A 24978-nucleotide genomic window follows, 5' to 3' on the forward strand; every position below is an offset into this window, starting at 1 on the left:
CTTGACCTGTGCTTGTTAGGGTGAGAGTTACTCAGCTGTTTGGTTTCTCCCTTCATCCAGTACCATGTGAATATGCCTTTGTGTTCTAGAAAACCTTCAACTTCTAGTCTGTTGATGACACTCTTCTCCGTTTTCCAGCGTCAGCATATTCCTTGTCATTTCAGTAGGTTTTGAGGAAGATAAACATGTGAGCTCAATCAACCCTCCTAAACCACAGTTCTCTAGGATTTATTCTAATACTGATTATAATTTATTGTATAACAAATTATACGGCTGAGCAGGTCCTTTTGTGATTTTCTTCGATCTTTTGACTCTTCCCATACAGGGTCGGTTCTGGACATTACACAGCATACGCAAAGCATGAAGGTCGCTGGTTCCATTTCAATGACAGCACTGTGACGCTGACCGATGAGGACACCGTCGTGAAGGCAAAGGCCTACGTCCTCTTCTATGCGGAGCGCCAGGCCAAGGCTGGCTCGGACAAACTTTAATACCTCCTCGAAATTGCTATTTGTCACTATACCGGACAAACATTTCCAATGTTCCGTAAATACTTGATCCAAGATTAATTTCATTGTGCACTTTTCAATTTCCTATTTGGGGTTTAGTTTTGTCAATGGTAGTGACTTACCAAACATGGGCACCAACTAATTTTTTTTTAGTTCTACCAGAAAACCTCAGCAGATATTTTGATTTGCTGCTTTAGTTGTAATAATTCAGTTTTTATATGTAGTTCCAAGAACTTAGTTCTATTTGACTTTTTTATATTAATGTTTCAACTCCCACTTTGAGGCACATTTACATCAATACTTTGTTACTCTCACATGCTGAAAGCAAGATGCGTTCCTGATCATGAAGAACAGCATGGCTGCCTGCTGCCTTTTCACAGCTGTGCTGGGGATTGTTTGACTCTGAGTCAAGAATCATGTGTGTGTGTAACTTGTGCCCTATGAGGTTTCAGCGACTACTCAGTAATCCTCCCTTTGGCTTGTCAAAGATAACAGCGGGGGTGCCATCGTTAAGTAGACCAGGTAACCACCAATGCTCTTGGCATCTTTCAAGGCTGCTGTTTACCAGCACTAACTAAATAAATTTGTTGGTTCAGTAGTATCTGTAGTGAAAATTCAAAAATTACTCTGTTGGTTTTTTGGTCTTGAGGTATTTTTTATGTGTGTTTTAATGGAGAAGATAGGACTACAAAGTCCAAATAAGACCAAACACACGTAGTGTTTAAGAAATTCCTTGACTCAGCTGCACGGTGTAGGTGTCGCTGGTGAGGGGCTGCTGCAGCTTGTGTGCTTCTCCGCATCAGCACCGGCGCCCTCACTCGCTGCAGCGGGGGTGTAACTGCATGTCCACTTTAGTGTCACTCCCTGCTTGGCCTTTTGGGGTGGAGATGCTGACCCCCAGAGTTAATTTGGGCCGTCACCTATGCCTCAGGTCACACTGTGGGGCCTGCTTCTATAGAAGGAAATGAGGATCTTTATTATCCGAGGTTTAAAAACCCATTGGCCTATCCTGATAGCAGGGCAAGATGAAAATGTTCTCCCTTTGAATAAATAGTTTCTATTTCTTAGTAGTGTTTTTTAAAATTGTTTATAAGAAAACTAGGTAAAAGCATTATTTAGATTTAACTCAAATTGAAATTTGAAACTAAAATACCATAAAGTCCCACATTTTCTCAGAGCAGACCACAACTGCTAAACACTTAGTTTTTTGTTTGTTTGTTTTTTTAAAGATCTAACTGGCTTTATTCAACAGTTCATGAATCGGGCAGGACCCCGCCTAGCAGAGAGAAGGGAGCTCCCGAAATCATTTTACTCCTAACCTTGTCCTACCCAGCATGGTGGTCACCAGCCACCAATTTCATTAAAATCTAGTAAATGTAAGAACTCAATCAGTTCTTCAGCCACACTGGCCACCTTTCAAGCCCTCAACAGCCACGTGGCAGAGTCCTGCACAGATCTAAGACGTTTCCAGCAGCACACGGAGGTTTCTCAGAGGGTGCTGGTCTGGGTTTTCACTCCAGAGAAAATAAACCTAGCTGTCATGTTTAGGTCTTACAATTTAGAAGATAATTAAGAGGGGAACATGTATTTAAAACAGTTAACAACACAAAAATAATAAAGTGGATCACAATGTTAAATTACATTGTGTGAACCATGTGAAATTGTCATATTTGACTGATTTTGATTGACAAAAACGACAGCTTCACTCAGTGTGGTCTAATACATTTGACACATGAGTACCACTCCTGTGACCTTGCTAAGTGTCTCCTACAAATCACGGCTCTTGCTCTGGAAGGTACACAGCTGTGACTTCTAATGTGTGCGCTGAGATTGTGAGTCTCTGAAGGGGCAGCTGTTATGACTTCAGCGAAAAAGCCCTGGGCAGTGCTGATGATGGTAGAGAAAAGCTGTCTTTTTATGCCAGGTGGGGCGTAGCCACAGACTGGATGGCTTTGCTGGGGAAAGTGGTCCTCAGCCGGGCAACACTGCTGGCTTAAGAGACAAACGCGTCTCCTCTTTGAATTTTTGTAGTATTTTCATTGCTTGATTTTTCTTATGAAGAAATGTTTGAATATCATGAAGGCTCTTTGGAAAGTGATTGGACCCATTTGAATCGTGCACTTGAACACATGATGTAAATGTGCCTAACTGTATTTTAAAAATGTAACTGTAGCCTTATCACACCTATTTTAAAAGCCGACCTTTTTGTGCTCTTCAGGGCTTTTCCCTCGTGCCATGCTTTCTTCGGCACGCGTGCGGCTTCTCGCTCAGAGCGCCCGTGCCGAGGCAGGGCCTCACGCCGGGTCACGGGGCTCCTTGGACAAGGAGACTTTCTCAGAAGTCCTCCCACGTGGGTGGGTGACAGAAACAGTTTGTGGCAACACAAATCTCTCTCCATGGTGGAGAAACCTTTGCTTATCCACTGTATTCTACTCAGTGTCTAGTGATGACAAATGTAATGGAATTAAACCAGTCAAGTGGACTGGCCCTGGTTGAATGTTAAATGTGTATCTCACCTGTGGAACCTACTCAGCAGATTGGTTTCGGGGGTCAGGGACATATTTATTTCTTGAAGCCAAACCTCCCCTTCATTGGTCTAGTGTACATAAGTCTTATCTAGATGTACTTACCCCACTTCAACCCCCGCCTCCCCCTAACACTCTCACGTCCCCTCTGTTGCTGAAGGGGCCTCTCCCCTTGGCCCCAAGCTCAGGAGCATGGTCTGTTCGCAGCCGGGGCCTGTCCCAGGTGCGGCTCGAGGCGGCGTGCTGTGGTGCAGGGTCTCTGCGCAGCCTCACCAGCGCAGCCCTTCCCCTCAGGTCTGAGCACGGGGCTCCAGACCGCCCTCCGCGAGCATTGGTTGTGCCGTGATGTAATCATTCGCCATTAGAGCCCAGTCTGTGTGATGCCGAGAAGATCAGTTGTGCAAGTGACCGATTTTGTTGAAGTTGTAATCACACCCTTTTCTGTTTCACCAGCTTGAACTGATTTATGGGAAGTTATCATTAAAAGTCTGGTCTCTTTCCCTTTGACTATTATTTCCGAACACCATTCAGTGGAGTCAACTACGCAACAACATCCTCAAGCTCGGGCCTTGTCAGTCACCAGGAGGTCAGTTCCTACAGAACCCTCACCATCCGGGGCTGCTGGTGTGCGGCCCAGATGGAGTGGCCTGGAGGGCCAGGGTGATGGCGGGAAGAGGACCTCCGGGTCTCCTCTAGGCCCGAGGAAGCTCACCGTTTGGAATGAAGTCATCCTGTCTGTCCTGGTGCCAGGTGACCTTATAAAAATGAGGTCGGCTTACTTCCCTCCCAGCTGGACTCTATCCTGAGGAACCAGGTTTGGTGCTCTGAGCAAAGGATACTGGGCTTCTTTTAAAGTAAAACAGGCAGGTGAGAGCTGTTAAAAAGTAACTAAGCTTTACAGTAAGCTCCTGTATGCTACCTCTCTGCCCCCATGTCCCCTGCAAACAGAAAAATCAGAAACCACCCTGTGTGTCCACACCCTTGGTTTTCCTGCGTTACTTACCTGTTCCTATCAGTCTCCTAAAGAAACTGAAGACCCGCAGCAGTGAACACACAAATACAGATGATGTACCACAGAACTGCACACCTGAAACTTATACCATTTTGTTAACTAATGGCACCCCGTAAGTTAATAAAAAGGAAAAAATAAAACTGAAGACAAGGGTATCCGTGGCCCAAACACTTTTAAAACCTCACCCAAGAATATATTTATTGATTTTGAGAGGGGAAGGGACACAGAAAAACATCGACTGGTTGCCTCCTGTCTGCACCCAGACCAGGGGATCAAACCCTCCACCATTTCAGTACATGGGCACATGGTCCCACCGGAGCCACCCAGCCAGGGCAGCGAGCCCTTTGCAGCTGGCCCCTATCACACGTTCCCTTCTGCAGCTGTGCACCAGTCAGAGGCGGTGCAGCTGCTGTGTTTGCAGCCAAGGGGCCGGGCTCCACACAGGCACCGTGGTGGGCGCTGCTGCCGTCAGCACCCCCAGGCCTGAGCCAGGCTCCTCCCTGCCGACACAGGCCCACCCGGCATTCTGGACGCTTCTTGAGCCCACCCAGAGGAGCGGCAGGGGTCCCGGCTCTCCAAGGTCACCTGCCAGGGCTCTGCCTTTTAAGCTGACTGAGCCAGGGGTCAGTCTTCTGAGAGTCCGGTTTGGAAAGGGTTTGGGAGGGGAGGTGGAGATGCTGAGGCTTTTTGCGAGGCCCAGCCCAGGTGCTGCTGCGCGCCTTCTGAGTGAGGTACAGCTAGAGCGCAGAGAGGAGCTTCGGCTGTTATTTCCAACAGTTAAAATGATTACCCTGAAAAGCTAGCTACTCACCCTTTCCTTGAGAAAAGCTTCTTCTTCTTCTTCTTCTTCTTTTTTTTTTTTGCCGATTTGTTAAGAAATCCACCCCATCCACCCCGCCCCTGGAACTCTGGGGAAACCCAGGCAGAGGACACCTGGACGGGGAGCACGTGCTGGCCAGGACAGCCCCTTTTCTCCCTGAGTTGCCTTCGGCTTTTAGAGGCAAAGCGGCCCCAGGCCTGACCCAGACATAGTTCCTGAAGAGGGTCCGGCGTAGTTGCTCCATCCCCATTACTCCGCACAACTGGGAACAAAGTATCCCGACTCCTTTCAATGCCAATGAAATGGAAGCAGGAAGAAAGGTAATCCCCAAGGTGCTCCCTAGTCTAGCAGAGGAAACACCTCCCTCCTGCACAGGCAGAATGCTGCTTATTCCCCAGACCAGCCCACCCACCCACCACCCGCACACAAAGCCAGGCCTTCAGAGCAGGAGAATCCCCTGAGGCCCCAGCGTAGGTTTGAGGTTCAAGCAGGCAGTGTTAGGAAAGAGATCCGTGTATTGCGAAATGTCGGTTCCTTTAGGAGGGGAGAACCTAATGGATAAGACTTGCAGGCAACTTGTCAAGAGGGACTGAAGGCATTCACAAGGACGGTGTGTGGCTGGCTTGAAGAGCAGGCTCAGACTAAAGTGCTTTAACTTAAAACTGTTTCGAGAAGTTTTATATGAAGAGCTACCTCATCCATCCTGGCATTTCAGGAAATACAGGCTAGATACAGCGGGACATGTTAGAAAAAGGTAAAGCAAGAAAATTGAAAACATGACATATTAGCAGAAGAAATGGCAAATATAAACCACTTAAGATAAATCTGGGTGGGGGGAGGTGGAAGAGTGTATAGGGAAGGGGTGGCGGGGATAGATGGTGATGGAAAAAATAAAATAAAAATCTTTCATGGAACAGCTGGGAGGCAGCTGGGAGGCCCGGGGACTCCCTCTGCCTGTGGAGGGCCGCAGGCTTTGAAGGCGGCTCAGCCCAGCCTGCAGAAACCATCCCCACGGAGTGAACATAGGGGGGAGGTGTTTCCCGTGGCTTCTGCTTATAGCTCTGAACACAAAACTGCCACCCTTAGCTCTTCACGGACAACAGGTTTCTTCCTACTAGAGTGGGGGGAGTGACCCGGACTGATGTGTGCACCAGGAAGAAAAACTGACACTATGTAGAATCAGAGCCCCTCCCCTGAGCAGAGCCTGCAAGCCCAGACAAAGGTGGCCTGGCTAGCCACCTAGAATGAACATGCCTCGGGAAAAGCCAAACGAACCGCTGCTGAACACCATTGTCTGCTAAAAGGAAAAGAAATCCCTTTTAAGGAAAATATTTAACTTCAATAGGCTGCTTTTCTGCCAGGATTTCCAATTCCTCTGAACATAAGCCGAGACACAGACTGCTGCACGTACGTCTGGATCCAGCCCCCTCCCAGCTCCAGCACCGGTTGTTAGCCCAAAATAAACCCCATTCCACAACCATATATGTCCACCAGCCCGGAGCTGGGGAGGAGCAGCAGGAGGCAGGTCAGGTCCCTGGGCTCCGGCCACACTCCACGGCCGCTGCGCACCATGCACATCACGCAGCTCAACCACGAGTGCCTGCTGCACCTCTTCTCCTTCCTGGACAAGGACAGCAGAAAGAACCTCGCCAGGACCTGCCCCCAGCTCCAGGATGTGTTTGAGGACCCCGCGCTCTGGCCCCTGTTGCACTTCCGCTCCCTCACAGAACTCACGAAGAACAACTTCCTCCTGAGCCCAGCACTCAGGAGCCTCTCCATCTGTTGGCACTCCAGCCGCGTGCAGGTGTGCAGCATCGAGGACTGGCTCAAGAGCGCCTTCCAGAGGGGCATCTGCAGCCCGCATGAGAGCCTGGTCAACGACTTCCTCCTCCAGGTGTGTGACAGGTAGGTTGCCTCACGGGCAGCACTGGCATCCAGAGCTCTGGGAGGCTCCTGGGGGTCAGGGGAGAGCAGCAGCTGACAAGACCAAGATGGCCCTGCCTCAGATCCTCAGACCTGTGCCCCGGGCATACCCTACAGGCCCATCCACAGCAGTCCCCAGGGAATTGGTAAAAGCGCAGGGAAACAAGCTCCTCTTAGCCTCACAGGTCCTGGAGCAGAGGGGAAGAGCTAGGCTTCGGCTGTCGCTGACCTTGGGGCAGCTGTCCTCCCTGGCAGCCGGTAAATGCTGGGTGGGTCCAGCTTGGCATGGACTTTCGAGGTCAGACCCCACAGAAAGATTTCTAGGTTCAGCGATCAGCTCTCCCCTCCACTCTCCCTCCAGCAGACAAGCCCCAAGGCTTGAGACCTGCAGCTGAGGAGGAAGAACTGGGTGCTGGGGTTAAGCAGCACTCACGGCAGGGGTGGTGACACCTAGTCATGGCTGCCTCATTAGAAACTCACTACTCTTCTCAGTGATCCCAGGGGAGGGCATTTTAGCCTGATTCTTCAAATGAGCAAACCAAACCTCTAGATCATGGGATCTGCCCACAATCTAGGATTGTCAGATTTTAGCAAATGAAAATTCAAGACATCCCATTTGAATTTCAGATAATATTTTTAAGTATGTCCAAATACACTCTGTATTTGATATGTCAACTTTACTGCAGACACACAGCCTGAGCCACCAGCCAGGCCCCCTCCCTGGTCGGAGCCTCCTGCCTAGAGCAAGAACCCCGACTTCCAGCAGACTTCTACCGAGCCTCTTCTCAGCCAGGTGTCCGTCCTGCCTGTCAGGAAAGTGCCCCTTGGCTACTGACCAACGAGGCTCGGCCAGCTTGCTGCCCCTCAGGTGCAATAGCTACTGTTTGCTGGAAGTGTGACTGGAATAGAATAGTGTGGTAGCCCCACATTTCTTTCTTGAAGGCAGTAGGAAGAAATCAAGACAGGCCTGGGACTAGCCCTGCTGGGGCCAGGTCACGTGTTTGGGGGAGGAGGCTTGCCCTGAGGTTGTTCCGCTGTTGCTGTGAGGGAACCAGATTTAATCCCCAAACCAGCAAGGTGTGGAACGGGCCTCCCAGGCCACTGTCCAGCTGCAGCTAGGGCCACCCTGCGAGTGGCAGGGACCATGCAAAGGGCTGGCAGGTCAGGGTTCTGTGCTGAGTCCCCCAGTTCTGCTATGCCCCAACCATGGGACCCTAACCCCAATATTTGAACTTCCAACCTCTTTTGTTCATCTGTAAAATGGGACAAATAACCTGTCTCACAGGCAGGATTAAATGACACAGTAGCACTGGCACATACTAGGTACCAACAAGAATCAAAGCTGGTTGTTTGGGCGGTCAGCTAGGGGTGGAGGTGAGGAACAGCTGTGGCTGGATGGGCAGGGAAGGCGCTGGCTCTTTCTGTCTCTGGTTTCTTCCAGCATCAGAATTATCCTAAAGGTTCACAGAGGAAGGGATCACTCAACACCCTTGAGGCTAAACACCTAATCCTCACAACCACCCTGAAGATAACAATTTCTCCCACTTAACAGAGGAGCAGGCAGCCCTTCAAGTTTCAGGCCCTTGTCCTGGCTCAGACAGACAAATATGCAACAAGCAAGTCTCTTGAGCCCTCTGGGCCAGTTTCTCATCAGGCAGAGGTGACGTGAAGACTACGGAAGGCAGGCGAATGCAAGAGGGTGGCATGGGTTGTGTGAGAAATGTGGCCACACACAGCTACTCTAGTTCCTTACCCCCTGCCCCTGGCGCAAGGGGGCCAAGCTGGCCCAGGCAGGTGCAGTCAAGGGGCTGAGGAGAGGTTGATGGGGAAGGGACAGGGACCACCCCATCCCCAAACTCCCAGTTCAGCCTCCAGCTCCCTCTGGTTATAGGGGGCCAAGGCCTATGTCCACCATAGGTCCTTCCTGACCAGAAGCAGTCTGGCTCTGTTTACTACCAGGAGGTTACAATCACCTATAAAAGGCTCTTGACAGCCCAAATCAAAATCGTCACAACCACGAGGACCAGCATTACTCCCTCCCTACTACCCCACCGGGCAGTGGGCTCAGTGAGTGACTTGGCCAAGGTCACACTGCAATTCGGCCCAGACCAACTTTGCTCAAGGTCTTAGGGCAGAGGGGCCTCCAAGCATTTTGACAAGCCATTCCCTGTCCCCGGCTGTTCTCACCCTGGGTCTGGTTCCAGCCACCTCCGGTTCCAACCCTCTGCAGTGTGGGGTGCCAGCAAGGATGCAGTAACCACCTCTGTCAATGGAGCTGAAAGCAGGTCCTTAGAACCCAGAGCTCCCGACCCCTTCCCCTCCTCAAGGGTAGGAGTGGGCCTGTCTCTAAGCCACCCCACAGGAAACCCTTCCTCCCCTGCTCCTGTCTCTCCAAGAGAGTCAGAGCCTCAGCAGGAGGGTAGACTGGCGCAGTCCCCGTGGTCACCACATGCCCCACTTCCCTCGCACCACCCACGGCAACGAATGAGAAGATCCAAAGAAAGTACAGTTGTCCCTCCTGGAACCAACATCTCCTCTGTCCCAGCAGGACCAGGGCTTGGGTTCCCCACTGGGGGCTCAGAACCCACGCGGATTATGGTGCCATGAGGGGAAATGCGACAAAAGCTCTAGTTCAGATCCTGGCTGCCTCAGCGCAAGCAGTAAGTTCCTTAAACTCACTAGACCTGGTTCCTGCTCTGGAAACCACAGAGGGCCCTGCACCGCCCCCACAGCCGCTCGGACAGCCGAGCCCGAGGTCTCCTGCACAGACGTGGTCCGAGCCCGCTGTTACCGCGTTCTCTCCGCAGGTGCCCCAACCTGGCGTCCGTCACGCTGTCTGGGTGTGGCCACGTCACCGATGACTGCCTGGCACGACTTCTTCGGTGCTGCCCGCGCCTGCGCACGCTGCGCCTGGAGAACTGCGCGCGCGTCACCAACCGCACGCTGCTGGCCGTGGCAGCGCACGGGCGCGCGCTACAGACGCTGCACGTGGACTTCTGCCGCAACGTGAGCGCGGCCGGCCTGCGCCGCCTGCGTGCCGTGTGCCCGCTTCTGGCTGTGCACGCTGAGCACAGTGCAACCATGATCCCTGACCAGCCACCGCGCTACCTGCCAGCGCCGGGCCCCGCCCTCCGCAAGCTGCTCCCGCGCTAGGCCACCGGGTCGCGGAAGGGCACTGGCCATGGCCTGGGTCCGAAGGGGACCCCCCGCAGCTCCTCCACCTCCCAGACTATCGCCACATCTTCTGAGCCTCAGCTTTCCCGTTTGCAAAATGGGGATACGAATGTCTACCTCACACTACCATTTTATATACAGGATGAATGCGAGGTTAAATGACTTGGTACTTGGAAAACACTCGGGTAGTTCTCACTAAACACCAGCACCTTTCCCGTCTCCTTTCTGCGGCAGTGGGAGGCGCCTACACCCTCCAGTCCTGTGACCGCCCTCAGGGGTCTAACGAGATGAGAGACAATGGCCACCCAAGCTGGCGGGCTGCACTGGGAGCGAAGGGTCAAAGGGTCGGGTCCCCAGGCCAGCAGCCAGCATAGAGCCGACTTTTGCGACACCTCCCCCCAGCCCCCACGCCCCGCCCCAGTGCTGTACCAGTGGCCAGGAGGAGGGGACAGAGGCTCCGGACCCAGCTGGGCTTTAGAGGCCAGGATCTGTCACCTCGGTTTCCACCGTGGCTTTGCTTAGCACCCACGCCAGCCTGCTCGCTTTTCCTGGGGAAGATACATGGCTAGGAGTTAACTGCATACACAATGCTAGACATTAGCTTGATTTGATTCTTAAATTGCACCCTTATTGTCTACTGTTCTCATATCATAGAGGAAAAAGAAAGCATTTCAAGTAGAGAATTAAAAACAAAAGCAGCAGTCTGGTCTAGGTCCTTTGATACTGAAACGATTATAAGCTAATTTAAAGTTAGGTTTTTTTACCTGCTGGATTTGTTGAACGTGGGCACACATACTGGGTCTTCCATTTCAGTGCTTCAGTCACTGATGTTCCACCTTTTGCCACCAAAATAAAGCCACCCAGCAGCCTCCCAATCTCAGGTACACCGGGAAAACTGGTTAAGTGGGGAAGGCAGCGGCAGCAGCAGCAGCAATGAGTGGAGGGCGATGCTCACTCTGGCTCCGCCCATCACCCTCTGAGACCAAGACCCTTTCTTTACACACCTGAGGCCAGGTGTTCCTTCTTCGTGAAAGGGGAGCTTAATTTCTACTCGCAGGTTCCTTAATTTGTTGCCCAAATATTGGGGGAATGGCAAGGAAAAAGAGAAGTTCTATTCTCATGGTGCTTACATTCCAGTGGATGAAGAGACATTAAGTCAAGTTCTCACTTAACCATGGATAGGTTCTTGGAACTGGGGTGAAATGTGCCTACAGTGGAACCCATTTTACCATAGGCTAATTGATATAAGCGAGTCAATTTCCTAGCATCTCATCAATGTTGAATGAAACATTATTTGAGGACCTGCTATAATCAGTATGTAAGAAAATAGTTAAGTACCAGGTGAAAAGCAGAGTAAGGGGGTATCAACCTGAAAGGTGTTGACCAATGTGGGCCTCATTGAGAAGGTGGCCTTTGAGACATGAGCGAGGGAGGGAGTCAGCAGCACGTGGCAGGAGAATAGTCCAGAAGAGACAGCAGCTGGTTCAAACACCCCAGACTAGAAGCTCAGCTGGCATGTTGGGGGGTGGGGGGCTGGTGTGGCTACAACACAGAGTGAGGAGGAAAGGCAAGCAGGAGAGATCAGAGAAATAAGGGATGGGGGAGGCCATTGAAGCCTCACAGGTTATTGTGAGGATGCAATGAGAGCTGGGCATCTCCCACCCAGCCTACCATGGGCAGGAACCAAAGCACAGATGATATCCAGGTGAAGGACTGGAAGTGCTGGAACTTCTTCAGGTAGACCAGAAACTGTGGACAAGCAAGTTTGTCCCACCCTGCCCCCATCCCTGCAGGGACTGCTGAAAGCCTCAGTTGCTGCTATTGGGCCCTTGGATCCTTGGTTGGGTCAGTACTTAGCCTGGGAACAGGTCCACCGAGTCCCCACCTGGCACAGTCCCTCCTCATTCCTGTGTGGGAAGAGCCAGGCCCTGTAGTACAGGCCACCAACGAGAGGGCCCCCCACTAGCCTGAGACTAGTTCCCTCTGGGTGATTTTACAGCCTACCCACCATGCTGTGGGCTTGCAGAGGCCTCGCAGGAGCTTCATTTTCTCCCACTACTGAAAACGTCGGAAGAAAGCTCAGGCTTCCAGGGGGTTAAATACTTGTCTAAAACAGAGCCACTCAAGTCCCAGGGCTTTGGTCTTGTCTTCTCCAATTCCCAGCAGGCGTTGCTTGCCTGAGTTGGTGGTTTGGTTGGAACAACAGGATTGTGGTTTGTGGCTCTCCTCTAACCAGGGCAGATCAGCCCTCTCCAAACCTCCCCTTTCTTACCTGTGTACTGAGAAAGCTAGAGAATCTTGCTGCCAGGATTCTTGTAAGGAGTGTGACTGGAGAGAAGAGGTCACTCCCTGCAAGTTGGGCAGGAGGAGGGTGAACTGCATTCCCCGAGGCCCTTTCCTGTGGATGCGCTCTCATACCTGAGGTTAAATTCCCTAACTAACCCTTCAATGCTTAGGAAACCCCCCATTCCAAGACTGCAGTGACCACAGAACTAAAGCTGTGTCCCACATTGTTTCTAGGGCTCTAGTTCTGCCCTGCCCCTTCCAGAAAAGCTTGGGGTCCCTGAGCCCAAGGTCATCTGAAGTGCTCCCAGGAAGTAGGGACCAACAAAGACCCATGGTTACCTCCTAACAGTCACTGTTCACCTTCAAGTAGGCCCTGATCAAAGCACCTGACAGAGCAGCGCCTGCTAAAACTAGAAACAACTTCCTGGGTCTGCTCTCAGGTTTGCATAGAACGAGGGACATTGCATGCTTAATTAATCCACTGACTCATTCATCCAGCAAACATTAGGTATTGCTGTGTATTCACTCTGGTCAGAAGAGGTGAGGACAGCTTTCAAGGCCTCTTCCAGTGCCACCGTCCATAACTTCTGACAAGTTGTGACCTTTCCGAGGTTCTGTTTATCTGTAGAATAGGACCAGTAACCTCTCTGTGACACTGTGATATGTCATGTCTAAATGTGCACTGCCTGGAAGGGGGGGGGGGGGGAAAGGAGTCCTCACATCTGCTGGGAGCTGGAAAAGCCAACCAAATAACGTGGCAGAACCCACAAAGCCTGGGCACCAGAAAGGGGCGATCGGGAACATCCGACGGGACAGAACCTTTGGGTGAAGCCTAGAAGACTGGTTCCAGCTTCCACAGGTTCCAGCAGAGGGGAGGGTGTTCCCACCCTCAGGCACAGCTCAACACAGGCGGAGTCGGGAAGCCCAAGGCATGCCAGAGCGGGGTGGGCAGGGAGATGGGTGCCTGGACATTTTCTAGAGGTACCTGGTAACAGCTTGGAGTTACCTATGTCTTCACAGCCTGTCTGAACAAACCATAGACTTTCTCCATCTCCTGAATTTTAGCTCTTCATTCTGCTGTGGCCAAGGCAGCCAATGGCCACATGGTGGGGAAGTGAGGGGGAGGGTGCAAAACCTCAGCACTGGGTCAGGGCTGTGTTCCCTGGCAGGAGGCTGGCTGGTGTGCACAGGAACTTCGGTGCCAGCAGAGACTGCGGCCACATGCTCTGAGGTCAGGGGCCCCACACTGCTCCCTGGAAGGCATAGTCTGCTGGCGGGGAGGTGGTGCTGAGGCCTGTCTTTCAGGGACACACAGGCCCGTTTCTGCACAGACAGAATGTTTCTGCACAGGAGGGGACTGAGCCTCCCCCTCAGCTCCAACACTGGTGTGCTGATGGGAAGCCAGGACTCCCAGCTCTCACCTGTATGTTATCTGTGACCCAGTGCTTTCCCTCTGCTCACCCTGGACTCCTGGTCCATAGAGGCAGAGACGAACTGACTGCTTAGCTCCAGGAATCCTCCAGCTCTAGGATCCCATGCCCAAGACTTGCTTTTTGCTAAAAAACTGAGCTAACCAGACGCAGGTTTCATCTACTGGCAGTGCTGGGCCGAGGCTACAAAGCTGGGTGGCCCAGAACACACCTGTACCTTGAAGGGCCTCTGGGGAAATCTTAAATTGTAAAGGTAAGCGCTCAAATTCTCTTGAAACTAGTTAAGGGTGATAAAAACTCCAAGTATTTAACTGAATGAGTCCAGCAAATGAAAAAGCTGCCCAAGCCCCTACAGGGGCTAGAAATACCCTGAGGAAAATAAGTACCTACACGGGGCTTGCCCCAACTCCTCAGACCAGGGGCTCGCTGCCTCCCACTCTCCAGGGTCTTCTGAAATCAAGAGAGGGAAGGAAAGTGACTGGTTTCCAGCAAAGAAATGGCATCCATTATAAAGCTGAGGCATCTTTCCCTTGCAGGGTCAGACCTCCTGAGAAGCTGTTCATTAGTCCTGACAGAGAGAAGGACCCAGAACCAAGGCGCACCGGCCTGCTGGGGGTGCTTCTATCCCTCAGTCCAGAGCAAACTGTGGCAGCAGAGGTCTGAGCCTGTCAAGGTCAAAGCATTACTTTGATTTACAATGGTCTTTGAGGCCATGATGTATCCTTTAGCTCGGCACACCCTTGGCCCAGCCTAGCCTAGCAAGAAGACCCACTGGTCACCAGGAAGCAGCCCAGAAGGTCTTAAAAGGCCTCTCAGTGCTGCCTGGGGGTCTCAGCTGCACAGAGGCCTCCTCCTCTGAGACGCCCTCCTGGTCCAGAGGCCTGGGCAGTGCCTTCCCACCCCCAGCACCCTTTCCACTGCTACTGCCTGCCTGCTCAGATGGAGTACCAAATGCCTGTGTGCCCAGAAACCGCTGGGGTTGCCCAGGAGCTGTGGCCTCCTTCTGAGGCAGTTCCAATCGAAAGTTCTTTTTGATAAAACTAAGATGTCATCATTCTAAATAATATTAGATTTCTCGCTGGGAAAGATCCATGCACCGTATTATCTTAGCAAAACAATACTTTTCTTCCAATTTCTCTCTGAAAGACACACGTTCTAACTTCCTTGAGGCAAACACCGGCCTGCCAGGCCATCTGGACGGCCTCTCCTCCGAGCAAGCTGTCGGTCTGGAAGTACACTGGAAGCAGCTCTTGGCTTGAACTTGCTGCAGGTGAAGGAGACAAGCCACTCCAAGGCCTTGCCCTCTTCCTGTTTCCACTCCCCACAGCCAGTCTTCACAGCTGCTCTCAAGATGGCCTTTTCCAATAGAACCACATACTTATCCCGACATTCCTGACAAATGAGTGCAATGCCCAGGGTCCTTAAGGGCTGACTTCAAGCACCAATATTGTAACCCTTCCTCAGGCCCCTGCATAGCTCCCCACCACCCATCACTCAACGATGTGAAAGCCACTCATGGAGCTCAAGTTAATTCACACATTCACTCACTCGTTCGGCCGGTCACTCAGCCATGCATGCTAAGTGCCCAAGAGCAACAGCTATCCTTTCTGTGCACCTCCCACGGGGCCACCCTCCCTGCAGTCACGGCACCTTATTGTAAACTGGTCTTTAATCCTATCACTTGTTCTTCCCAGGCAGTGCGAGAACCCTATTACTTTGGTTAACTTCCTCCTTGCCCCGTAGAGCTGCATTCCACACTAGGGAGAGCAGGGCTTCGAGAAAGGCTCTTTCTAGCACGCTACACCTAAAGCCAGCTATATAGAAGGGGGAAGAAAAACGGGAAAGAGAAAACGGGCTGAGTGACTAAAGCAAGGCCTCTGAAGTGAGGGAGCAGAGTGAGAGACCCAAGGTGACAGAACAAATGAAACAGGGGCTTCCTACCCCCAACGACTGCTGTGCCCACGTGACCCTCTGTTAAGTCACTGCCAAGCAAAGCCCATTCTCAGTGCAAAGGGAAGTTTCTGGTGGGTCAAAAAGCCGCCAGAGTATGAGAGACTAGCCTGAAAGCTGCTCCTTCTCTTAGTCAGAAGCTCTGCTGGCGTCAACAAAAGCAGCCCATGTTCTGTTTCCTGACTGGCTTTATTTCTCTGCATGAGGAACCCTGCACAGGCAATTCAAATTAAAACAAAATAAATATATGAATATTCATGTAAAACTGCCCTTTCTAATGAACAATTATACACAATGTACAATTTCATGTTCACTGGGTGGGTTTACAAAAGGGTACCATTCCCAACTAAAAATGCACCAAAATGGTTCCATGCAAACTTATCAAAAGTGACCAAAAATATGAGGGAAAAACCTGACCGAGAGCACTTTGTTTTTTTCTTTTTGTACAATCACAGAAAAATAAAAACATCTAATTTCTTTGTTACATTTAGAGGAACTAGATGTGGCCACTGTTTATAATGTCGGTTTATGTTCCTAAAACATCTATGCAGTCACCATAAAAGTGTATCAACATTAACTGGAAGTGAGCATCACTGAGGAAGGGGGTGGCGGCACCCCCAGCATCAGTAGTCGGTGTCGGAACCCTCGGCGTTGTCCACGTTCCGCGAGAGCATGTAGTTGTCCATGTCAATTGAGCGGCAGTTGTTGATGGCGTAGCGCAGGCGCTCGGCCATGACCAGCTGGCTGGAGTAGGGGGGCAGCCTCAGCTGGAAGAAGCAGGTCTGTGAGGTAGGCAGACTGTCGTAAGGCTGTGGAGAGAGAGGGCCAGAGCTATGAGTGCGGCATCGAGGTGTCGTGGAGGCAGAGGAGCTGCCCATTAGCACTGCCCCATGTCATCAAAGTGCTTCTCCTTGCCTTCAAGATGGGCCCCGATGTCACTGAGGGGCCAAACCCAGGAGCAGCAGAGAATGGGCAATGGTAGAAACAGTGTGGGCTCTGGTGTCCACAGCCATCAAGACTTTTGGCAAAGATGCTTCCCTTCCTCTCCTCAATCTTCTAGTGCTCTCATGTATCAAGCGAGAACAAGCCCTTACTGGCAGGATTACTGGAGAGAACACTTTGCACTCTCCCTGCCACAGAGTGAAAGTGCAATCAAGCTCATTCCCTCTCACCAACAGGGTACAAGTGTGAATCTGCTTCAGAGACCCCCAACAGAGCTGGTGGAAGGGAGAACAGTGGTCAGGAACCACGCTCCCTGCTCCCCGCACTGTCCTCCTGTGTGCGCTCTGCATGCTTCACCTGCCGTGGCCACCAGCACACAGCTCAAATGAAGGAGGAGTTAATTAAATCCCAGTCCCTCTATTTAACTGATGGTGACATAGTCATTTAAAATTATAATTATGATGAGCAACAGTAAAGCAGAAAAGTGCTAGGGGCAGACTTTTAGGTGAAGAAAGCAGAATACAAAAGTTTAAATGCACCATACAGAACTGTGTGTACTTGAGGCAAAGACAGGAGGAATCAGAGGTGAAAGGTGAGAATGGGGACTACTAGAGAGAGAGCATTATATGTGTTCCTGTCCCTCCCTGCAAACACAACCATTTTCCAAACTACAGTATTTATAACTATATATATATTATAGCTATATATATATATATACATTTTTTAGGGTTCTTAAAAACATTTTTATTTATTTTTAGAGAGAGGAGACAGGAAGGAGAAAGAGTGGAATTATCAATGTGTGGTTGCCTCTCATGTGTCCCCTACTGGGGACCTGGCCTGCAACCCAGGCATGTGCCCTGACTGGGAATTGAACTGGCGACCCTTTGCTTCACAGGCCCGTGATTGATCCACTGAGCTACACCAGCCAGGGCTATAGTTTAGTTTTAAAAGAAGAACCACCTGCCCACTCTCTTTTGCCCAACCCTCACTTAAAATCAGCCCCCTTCTCCTTCTCTGGAGACCTGCACCCTGCACCAGGTGAGTGCATTTCAAAGAGACGGGAGAGGGAGGGCCCAGAAGCCTAACTTGTCAGAGCCAGTGATGACAGAAGGCTTGAATGCAGAGAAACCAAAACTGGCAAAGAGAGCGAACAGGAACATTGGCAGGTGGCTCTTACTGGGACGTTAGAGAAATGGGCTAAGAGTCAGTCACAAAGGAGAGACCTGCAGTGGTCAGTTTTCTGAGGCTGAAACCCCCCAGGCAGGCGGATTAGTGGTGGATTAACTTCAGGGATGGCAGGGGTAGCCCTGGACAGATATTAGGCAAGGGTTTTTTCCAGAGATGAATAGAAATAAACCAGTTCCTCCTCCCCATCTCTATCTGAAGCAACAAAACAGATTTACAACTTATAGTTTCTGGCAAGTCATGTAGAAAATTTATGGAAAGGCTCTTTTCATAACCCTTCCTGTTCATGGCCTCTCTGACAAGCCAAGCCCAGGAGTGGAGCCCAGGAAGGCAGTCTCAGGAGACAGTGGGGGAGGGATGGCTTTGGCTACAGCAACCTTCAGGAGTGGTTACTGTAAGAACACCAGAAAGGCAGACACTTAAACCTGCTGAAACTAGAAGGAAGGGCCCTTGGGTGAAGAGGCTGTACTCACCTTACTGTTTCCAGAATAAATACCATGGGCCCTGTTTGGAGAACTGCCCAGCTGGAGGGTTGGAGGTGGGGGGTGGGGGGCAAGAGATAGAGGGAACACAGACACTTCTAACTTAATGCTGGTTTTGAGGGGTATACCAGGTATCCAGGATGTGGATAGAGATCTAAGTCTGCCCTCAGGAATGATCAGGGAACACAAGAAAGCCTCTAGGATGGCTTCCTGGAAGAGATGACATTGTCGTTAGGCTTAAAGGATAAGTAAGTGCTTGCTAGGCATAGATGGAAAAATGTGTGAAGGAGAACTTACTAAAACTGGGGAACAGCCTACACAAAGGCACAGAAGTTTAAAAACACTGTGGTCTATCAGGAAGAAAAGCAAGCGGTCCATTATGGCCAGAACATAGTAAGTGTCAAAAGGTTATATCACAAAGCGGGGCAAAGGCCAGGCTGGAGGTGTTTAAAGCTGCAAAGATGGTTGGCATTTGTCCTGGAGTCAATGCAGAGGGCCCCTGAATTGTGTGAAAGAAGAGTGACATGGTCAGATGGGCGCTTAAGAAAGATGACTCTGGCAGCAGTGTGCATTTAAGACTCGAAGCCCTTTTATTCCTACGCCATCTGTCAAAACGGCAGCTGGGCTATGGCTCTGCAGCTGGGGCCTCTCATCAGGCTGCAGAGAAGCTGCACTGCCTGCCCCACAGGGCGCACCTCACGAGCAGTCACAGAGCCCGCTACCGCCGCTCCCCACGCCTTCAAGTTCCTTCTACAGCCTGTGCACCAGTTAAGAGTATCCTTGTGAAAACAAACAGTATCTTGTTCCAGTGACAGGTCACAATGGTAAGGCGTAGAAAATGAGAGACAGGCAACATGACGACCCCTCTGCTGAGCTTAGCTTTCACTAAGGAAGACACCAGAAGATTTACTGAAGATTGTTGGTTGTAGTACGCCTTCTACATACTTCTACATACAGGAGCTTTTTCACTGAAGCTTTATGATGTTTCTGAACAAGTTTTTCTGCTTGGTTTTTTTAAATCTGCAAGTTTCAAGCAATGAAGCCTGAATTGGCAGGCCTACTTGAAGGTCACAGTTTGGTTTTCCCACCAAGCAATAAGGACAGACATTACCAAGCGAGAAAAAATAGCTTACTTACCCTATCAACCTTCATGATTTGAAATCTCTGAGAAATGTCAGCAGTGTTGGCTGGCAGTCGGGATCTTCCAGACACGAACCTCATGAAGAGCACCCGCTCCTCGTTGGAGAACTCCTCCAGCGTGTGCCAGAACCACTGCACTAGCTGGTGCTGCTCGTCCACCTCCCGGTATCGCACCACTTTCTTCAAGACTTCCACAGAGATCTCAGGCATCCCGCACACCATCTGCTCCAGCTGCTTTGCTGTGAGGAGGGAGAGCAGCGGCACGGGGACGATCCAGGACATCCCTTCTCGGACCGCAGCCACCTGCTCCCAGGAGAGGTTGTTCATTGAACGTGTAGACGCAGACTGAGCACCCATCGAGGACCCGACTGGGCTGGGCACCTCCCACCTGCTCAGCCGCTCTCCAGACCGTCTGCTTATCCCTCCGACTCCAGCCATGACTGCTATGCATGCGCTCAGCCCATCCTTCTCTCTGATCCTAGTTCAAGTCCAATTTAGGAGCCCACCTCCACTCCTCAGTGTCAACCCCATGCATTCACATTGCCACACACATGGCCACGGGCTGTGAAAGTGTGCTTTGTGGGACAGTTTGTGTCCTCAGGAGAGTAAGAAGCTCTTGAAGGACATGTCTAGCTTATAATGTTTTGTAACTTATATTTTCTTTTAAAAAGCCATTTTTTGGTAAAAATTATTTGTGTTCATTGTTTGAAAAAAGTTGAAAAAGTAGAAAGAAGAAAGTAAAACTGGAAAGTCCTTTGTAGGAGGGCAGTGAAACGAACAGAGAATTTAATTAAGACACTTGGGTTCCAAATCCTAACTCTACCACTTCTTCTTTTACTGCAGTTTTCTCATCTGAAAAGTGAGGCACGCTGCTCACTCTGATGAAAATTTTAACTGAATAACTACATGAAAGTCTGTGTGACCAGGGAGTTTATACTTCCCCTGTTCTCTTAGCTCAGTGCTGAGAACAGGCCAGTGGGGGACACTGAAGGGGCGTGGCTGGGCTGCCCACAGTGTCTGGAAGAGCTGGTTCAAGGTTGCAAGTAGTACATCCCCCCTGCACACAGACTCATCGCTTTTTTTTTTTTAATTCTATACATTTTTATAGCAGGGAGGGGAGGGAAGAAAGAGAAGGACAGAATCAATGTGATTGCCTCATGTGCCCCGCAACTGGGGACCTGGCCCACAACTCAGGCATGTGCCTTGACTGGGAACCCAACCGGTGACCCTTTGGTTTGCAGTCTGTTGCTCAATCCACTGAGCTACACCAGCCAGGACAGAATCATCACTCTTCAAGGTTGGTTAGATAAATATACCTTTACTCTTGGCCAACTCAAAGCCATCTACCATAAATAAAACAAAAAAACAAACAAAACCCAGATCGACAGGAGCCATGCCTTGAGGAAGGCCCTGAGGTTATGGTTTTTACAGGGTTATCACATGCCTAGGACTAAGAAACAGGACTGGCAGTGAGGGTGGTCTCTGCTGACATTAAAAGGAATACCTCAGCCAAAGTCTGCCAAAAACCAAGATGTCCTGCCTTGAAGAACACAAACCAAAAGCTGCCTGAAAAAAACTAAGGGTAGTATGGGCGCTAGCTGCTTGGGCAGGGGACAGCTGGGAGGACTGTAGGGAGAACACTGGGTTCTAGGGACGAGGAGGAAGTAAAAGAGGAAGGCAGCCTTATTACAGAGAAAGGAACAAAGCCAGAGCAGAGCACAACTGATGGAGAGTGGATGGTCAATCCGAGGAAGGGCAGGCAGAAGAGCCCAGACCCGGAGCAGACCTGCTTTGGGATACTGGCTCTGCCTTGGGCACATCACTGCATTTCTCGGGACTCAGTGTTTTCATCTGTCAAATGGTAGTATTAATCCTTATCTTACAGAGTAATGATGCGAAAACTGTGGATGAAGGTGCCTGGACCATGCCTGGCATGCAGGAGGTGATCAAGACATCTTTAGTCAGTTATTCACTCTCCAAGGATTAAAAATAGTCAAGAACTAGAGACAAATCCTAATCCCTGACTATGTAAACAGCAGTGCTGACAGAACCCACTTTCATGAAACTAAGGGATTTATTTTTTGACTGGACTTGGCCCAAAGTCAAAGTCAAAGAAGGTACCAGGAGTGAAGGTTATACACATATTACCACACAGCCTCAGAGCCTGAATCCAACTCTCAATAAAACCCCAACACATTCTGCAAATAAAGTATTCTGGGTGGACACCTCCCACCTAGCATTACTAAAGTGGCTATTAAGGATTGTATAACTAAAAAATCATTTTTGGACACTATTCATTCCTATGATCGCTCATCATATTCCTACCATTTATTAAATGCTTATACCACGTCAGGATACAACAAGAATATACAGGCTATAGATGGATAAAAGAAAGAGAATATTCATTTAATGTCTTACAAGCTAACTGAAGAAGCCTAATTGTTAGACCACAATACAGAAGTATATTAAATCTTGAGGAATTTCTAAGTAACAAGAAAGACCTCCACAGGTTACGGACCTGTAGGAGAGCTGGTCTGTGGAATAGATGCATTCTCAGCTGGGGCTTAAAGAACTCTAGCACAAGAGGGGAAGAGGCATCATGTGGGATTGCAAGATCTGTTTTCAGGGGTTCCTTTGCATGGACCCTGACTGACCAAGCTAGAGTAGGGACACTGGGTTGGAGGGCAGTAAGAAATGAGGAGGAGTAAGAATGCAGGCTACAAAGGCCTGGGTCAGAGCTTGGCCTCAAACCAACCAGTGACCAATTCATAGCTGACCTAAGTAAGTAAGGTCATGAGTAAAGAGAGAGGAGACCCAGAGATATGGCCTGGAAAGTCTCTGAATAGGGGCTGAAATATAGATACAAATGAAGTAAAACAGTAATCATAGACCCCAATTTGGTAATAAGTATTTAGCTCTTGTCTGGAGACAAAGGCAAATAATCGCATGCACTCTAGAAACGTTCTGTCTCACCTGTCGGTCCATCTCATGCAGTCGATATTCAATGGCCCTCTCCACGTACTCCTTCCTATTGGAAAATGTGAGTGGGATACTATTTCCACCAGGAATAATGGGAACCATTTTGCCATCAGCACTCTGGCCAACAAAAGAATCAAGAGGAATCATCTAGGAATAGCAGAAAAAAAGAATTTTTACTACATGGTAGAAATGACAAAAAAGAAAAAGAGTAACATCATTAAAATTTTTAAGGATAAAAATAAGGCAATGCTACTTCATCAGCAGGGAATGCTGACTCATCAGGCCATGGTTAAAAATGAGCTGAGTCTTTCTCCCCACCCCCCACCCCCAACCAGGCTGATGGACTCTGGTCGCCCAGACTTCCCTCTCTACCCTGCTTCTCCTGGTCCTCCACTCGAACAGGCAGAGGACTGATCAACGGTGAAGGAGTAAAGCTGGGTGCTGGGGTTGACTCTATCTGTTAGCAGCCATTTCAATTGCTGGGGGGCAGCTTCTAAGGGCAGCGATGGGACATGGGGTGGGGCAGCCAGACAGCAAGAAGACAACAATACCCGAGTTTTACAAAGAAAATTCTAGTCCACACCACAGAAGCACGGACTGGCCAGCACTTACCTCGTGGAAACTCTCCTCGGTAATCCCACTGTCTTCAATGTGAAGAATGCTGTTGAGGGTCTGCACGTAGAGCAGATCCACCTCCTCCAGGTCTTCCAGGGTGAGTGGGACGCAGCACAGCTGCTTCCACACCAGAGGGGCCAGGTGGAGGTCCAGAGGCTTCTTGGTGCGAATGGCAACCCCCATTAAAATTCCCAAGAACTTAAATTGCATTAAGTGTTCATCAAGGCAGGCAGAAGGGTTAAAAAGGAACCTGTAGAATTAAAGAAAATATTTCAAACAAAATTATCCTCAACTTTTCTAGAAAAAAGTTGTCCAATAGCCATAGTATCAGTCTAGACCTGGGCTGCCAAACATATACCCATTTAAATTAATTAAATAAAATTTAAAATTCAGTTCTTCAGCTGCTCTAACCACATTTGGAGGACTCAACAGCCACATGTGGTCTGTAGGTACTGTTTTGGATAGCACAGCAACCAAATTTTGAATTATTTTTATTTTTTATTATTTTATTATTTTTTTTTTTTAGATTTTATTTATTTATCTTTAGGGGGAAGGGAAAGAGAGAAGGAGAGAAATATCAATGTATGGTTGCCTCTCGTGTGTCCCCTGCTGGGAACTGGCCTGCAATCTAGGCATGTACCCTGACTGGGAATCGAACCGCCATCGTCTGGTTCGCAGGCCCTCGCTCAATCCACTGAGCTACACCAGCCAGGGCTGAATTATTTTTAGAAGAACCATAAAAGAGCAAGTGAACAGTTTTTTAATCCTTAAGCAATCTGCTCCAGGATGTCCTATTTCCTAGAATCATTTCGTTTATCATGTCCAAGTCCATGACACAAGATCCAAAATTCAAAATCTGGCAAATTCAGGAATAACATATAATTGCAAATACTAAGTGTGGTGACTTGATAGCTTATCAAAGCTTTTAAATAAATTTTGATGCGGAAATTTCCTTAAGAAGAGCTCATGCTGGCCTTCAGAAATACCAAAGAGGTCAGGTTTCATTATCAGGTTTGAGTTTCCTCTGCCCCTCCAGATTATCAGAGTTGGTCCCACACTAAACAGTGAGTCCTGATAGAAGTGCCTTAGGCTCCTTACTATGGAAAGAAATTAACAGTAGTTCCTACTCCTTAAGGTTATGAGGATTAAATGGGATAATGCATGTGAAGCACTTAGACAAATGTGAGTTGTTATTATTATTTAAATTCCATTAACATTTGCCGGCTGTGTTACCTGTCCCTGTTGTAACCCACTTCTGCAGTAGCATTGGGAGAGGGTATAAGAAGGTCCACAACGCCAGTTTCGAGTTCCTGTAGAAGAAAGAAAATTATTTTTGAGAGATGACCATCAAATGCATCAAGAGAATAAACTAATTGCATTAAACATCATACTGAAAAGAGAATATTTAAGAACTTTATAATGCTGTGTGACAACCAGCCATCTCTCTATGGTTATTTTCACAGTTTTAATTCAAAATGAAATTAGGAACTCCTCCATGTAGAAAATACCCTGCAGTATGCAGAAGTGAGATGAGAAAGTCAATCCAGGGCAGAAGTTGGAGTATCTGTGAATAAAGTATACTAATGTTCAAATAGATAGCCAAGTGTTATTTTAGTCACCAGATTTATCAGAAAAATCCTAATACCAGACAAAGCTGGAAGGGTCAGAACTGATCTGGACACAAAGCTGCCACTGGAGATTTTGAATAAGAACTGGTCCAAGTGCTGAAGACTTGTTTTCTAATGCACCTGACGCCTGGCAGTTCTGTAAGCACCAAACTCAGAGCACATGGATGGTCCTGGACTTGTGTGTTACATAAACACAAATGTGTCATTTTTGTTTTCGCTGCCAGTACTACAGCACAACAGATGGGGAGTCACTGGTGGATGGCTAAGCACTGACACTTACTCAGTACGGTGTCTTCACAAACCCCAACTGCAATTCACCTTCACATCACACTAAGAGCGTATCTTTACATAAGACTCACAAATGCGTCCCGGCTCCTT

The 24978-nt window shown here is 49.4% G+C and overlaps 3 protein-coding genes across 11 annotated transcripts in view; 2 read left to right on the forward strand and 1 right to left on the reverse strand.

Moving 5' to 3' along the window:
* Positions 1-3534, forward strand: part of USP3 (ubiquitin specific peptidase 3) — a 91864-nt gene extending 88330 nt beyond the window's left edge. Inside the window, exon 15 of the mRNA XM_037054077.1 lies at positions 326-3534. Coding sequence (XP_036909972.1) covers positions 326-491 — 166 coding nt within the window. The 3' untranslated portion in view covers positions 492-3534. The remainder of the gene's footprint in view (positions 1-325) is intronic.
* A 2893-nt stretch (positions 3535-6427) lies between these two features.
* Positions 6428-10345, forward strand: FBXL22 (F-box and leucine rich repeat protein 22). Its single transcript, XM_037054078.1, has 2 exons — positions 6428-6771; positions 9597-10345. The coding sequence occupies exons 1-2, from the start codon at positions 6437-6439 to the stop codon at positions 9940-9942; spliced, it is 681 nt and encodes a 226-aa protein (XP_036909973.1). The 5' UTR covers positions 6428-6436; the 3' UTR covers positions 9943-10345.
* Positions 10346-15883: 5538 nt separating this feature from the next.
* The window catches only part of HERC1 (HECT and RLD domain containing E3 ubiquitin protein ligase family member 1), a 187733-nt gene continuing 178638 nt past the window's right edge, over positions 15884-24978 (reverse strand). For all 9 annotated transcript variants that reach the window (XM_037054088.1, XM_037054086.1, XM_037054083.1 and 6 more), the window contains 5 exons: positions 24206-24282; positions 22970-23222; positions 22352-22504; positions 19376-19681; positions 15884-16438 (listed from right to left, as the gene is read on the reverse strand). In XM_037054088.1, coding sequence (XP_036909983.1) covers positions 16253-16438; positions 19376-19681; positions 22352-22504; positions 22970-23222; positions 24206-24282 — 975 coding nt within the window. In that variant the 3' untranslated portion in view covers positions 15884-16252. The remainder of the gene's footprint in view (positions 16439-19375; positions 19682-22351; positions 22505-22969; positions 23223-24205; positions 24283-24978) is intronic.

The sequence above is a fragment of the Sturnira hondurensis genome, unplaced genomic scaffold (genome assembly GCF_014824575.4).
Source record: "Sturnira hondurensis isolate 20B ecotype Veracruz unplaced genomic scaffold, ASM1482457v3 Scaffold0008196, whole genome shotgun sequence".
Classification (NCBI taxonomy): Eukaryota; Metazoa; Chordata; class Mammalia; order Chiroptera; family Phyllostomidae; genus Sturnira; species Sturnira hondurensis.

Coding starts and splice junctions, on each gene's coding strand:
- FBXL22 (XM_037054078.1), top strand. CDS start 6,437: ATGCACATCACGCAGCTCAACCACGAGTGCCTGCTGCACCTCTTCTCC. Junction 6,772..9,596: donor CTCCTCCAGGTGTGTGACAG/GTAGGTTGCCTC, acceptor TTCTCTCCGCAG/GTGCCCCAACCTGGCGTCCG.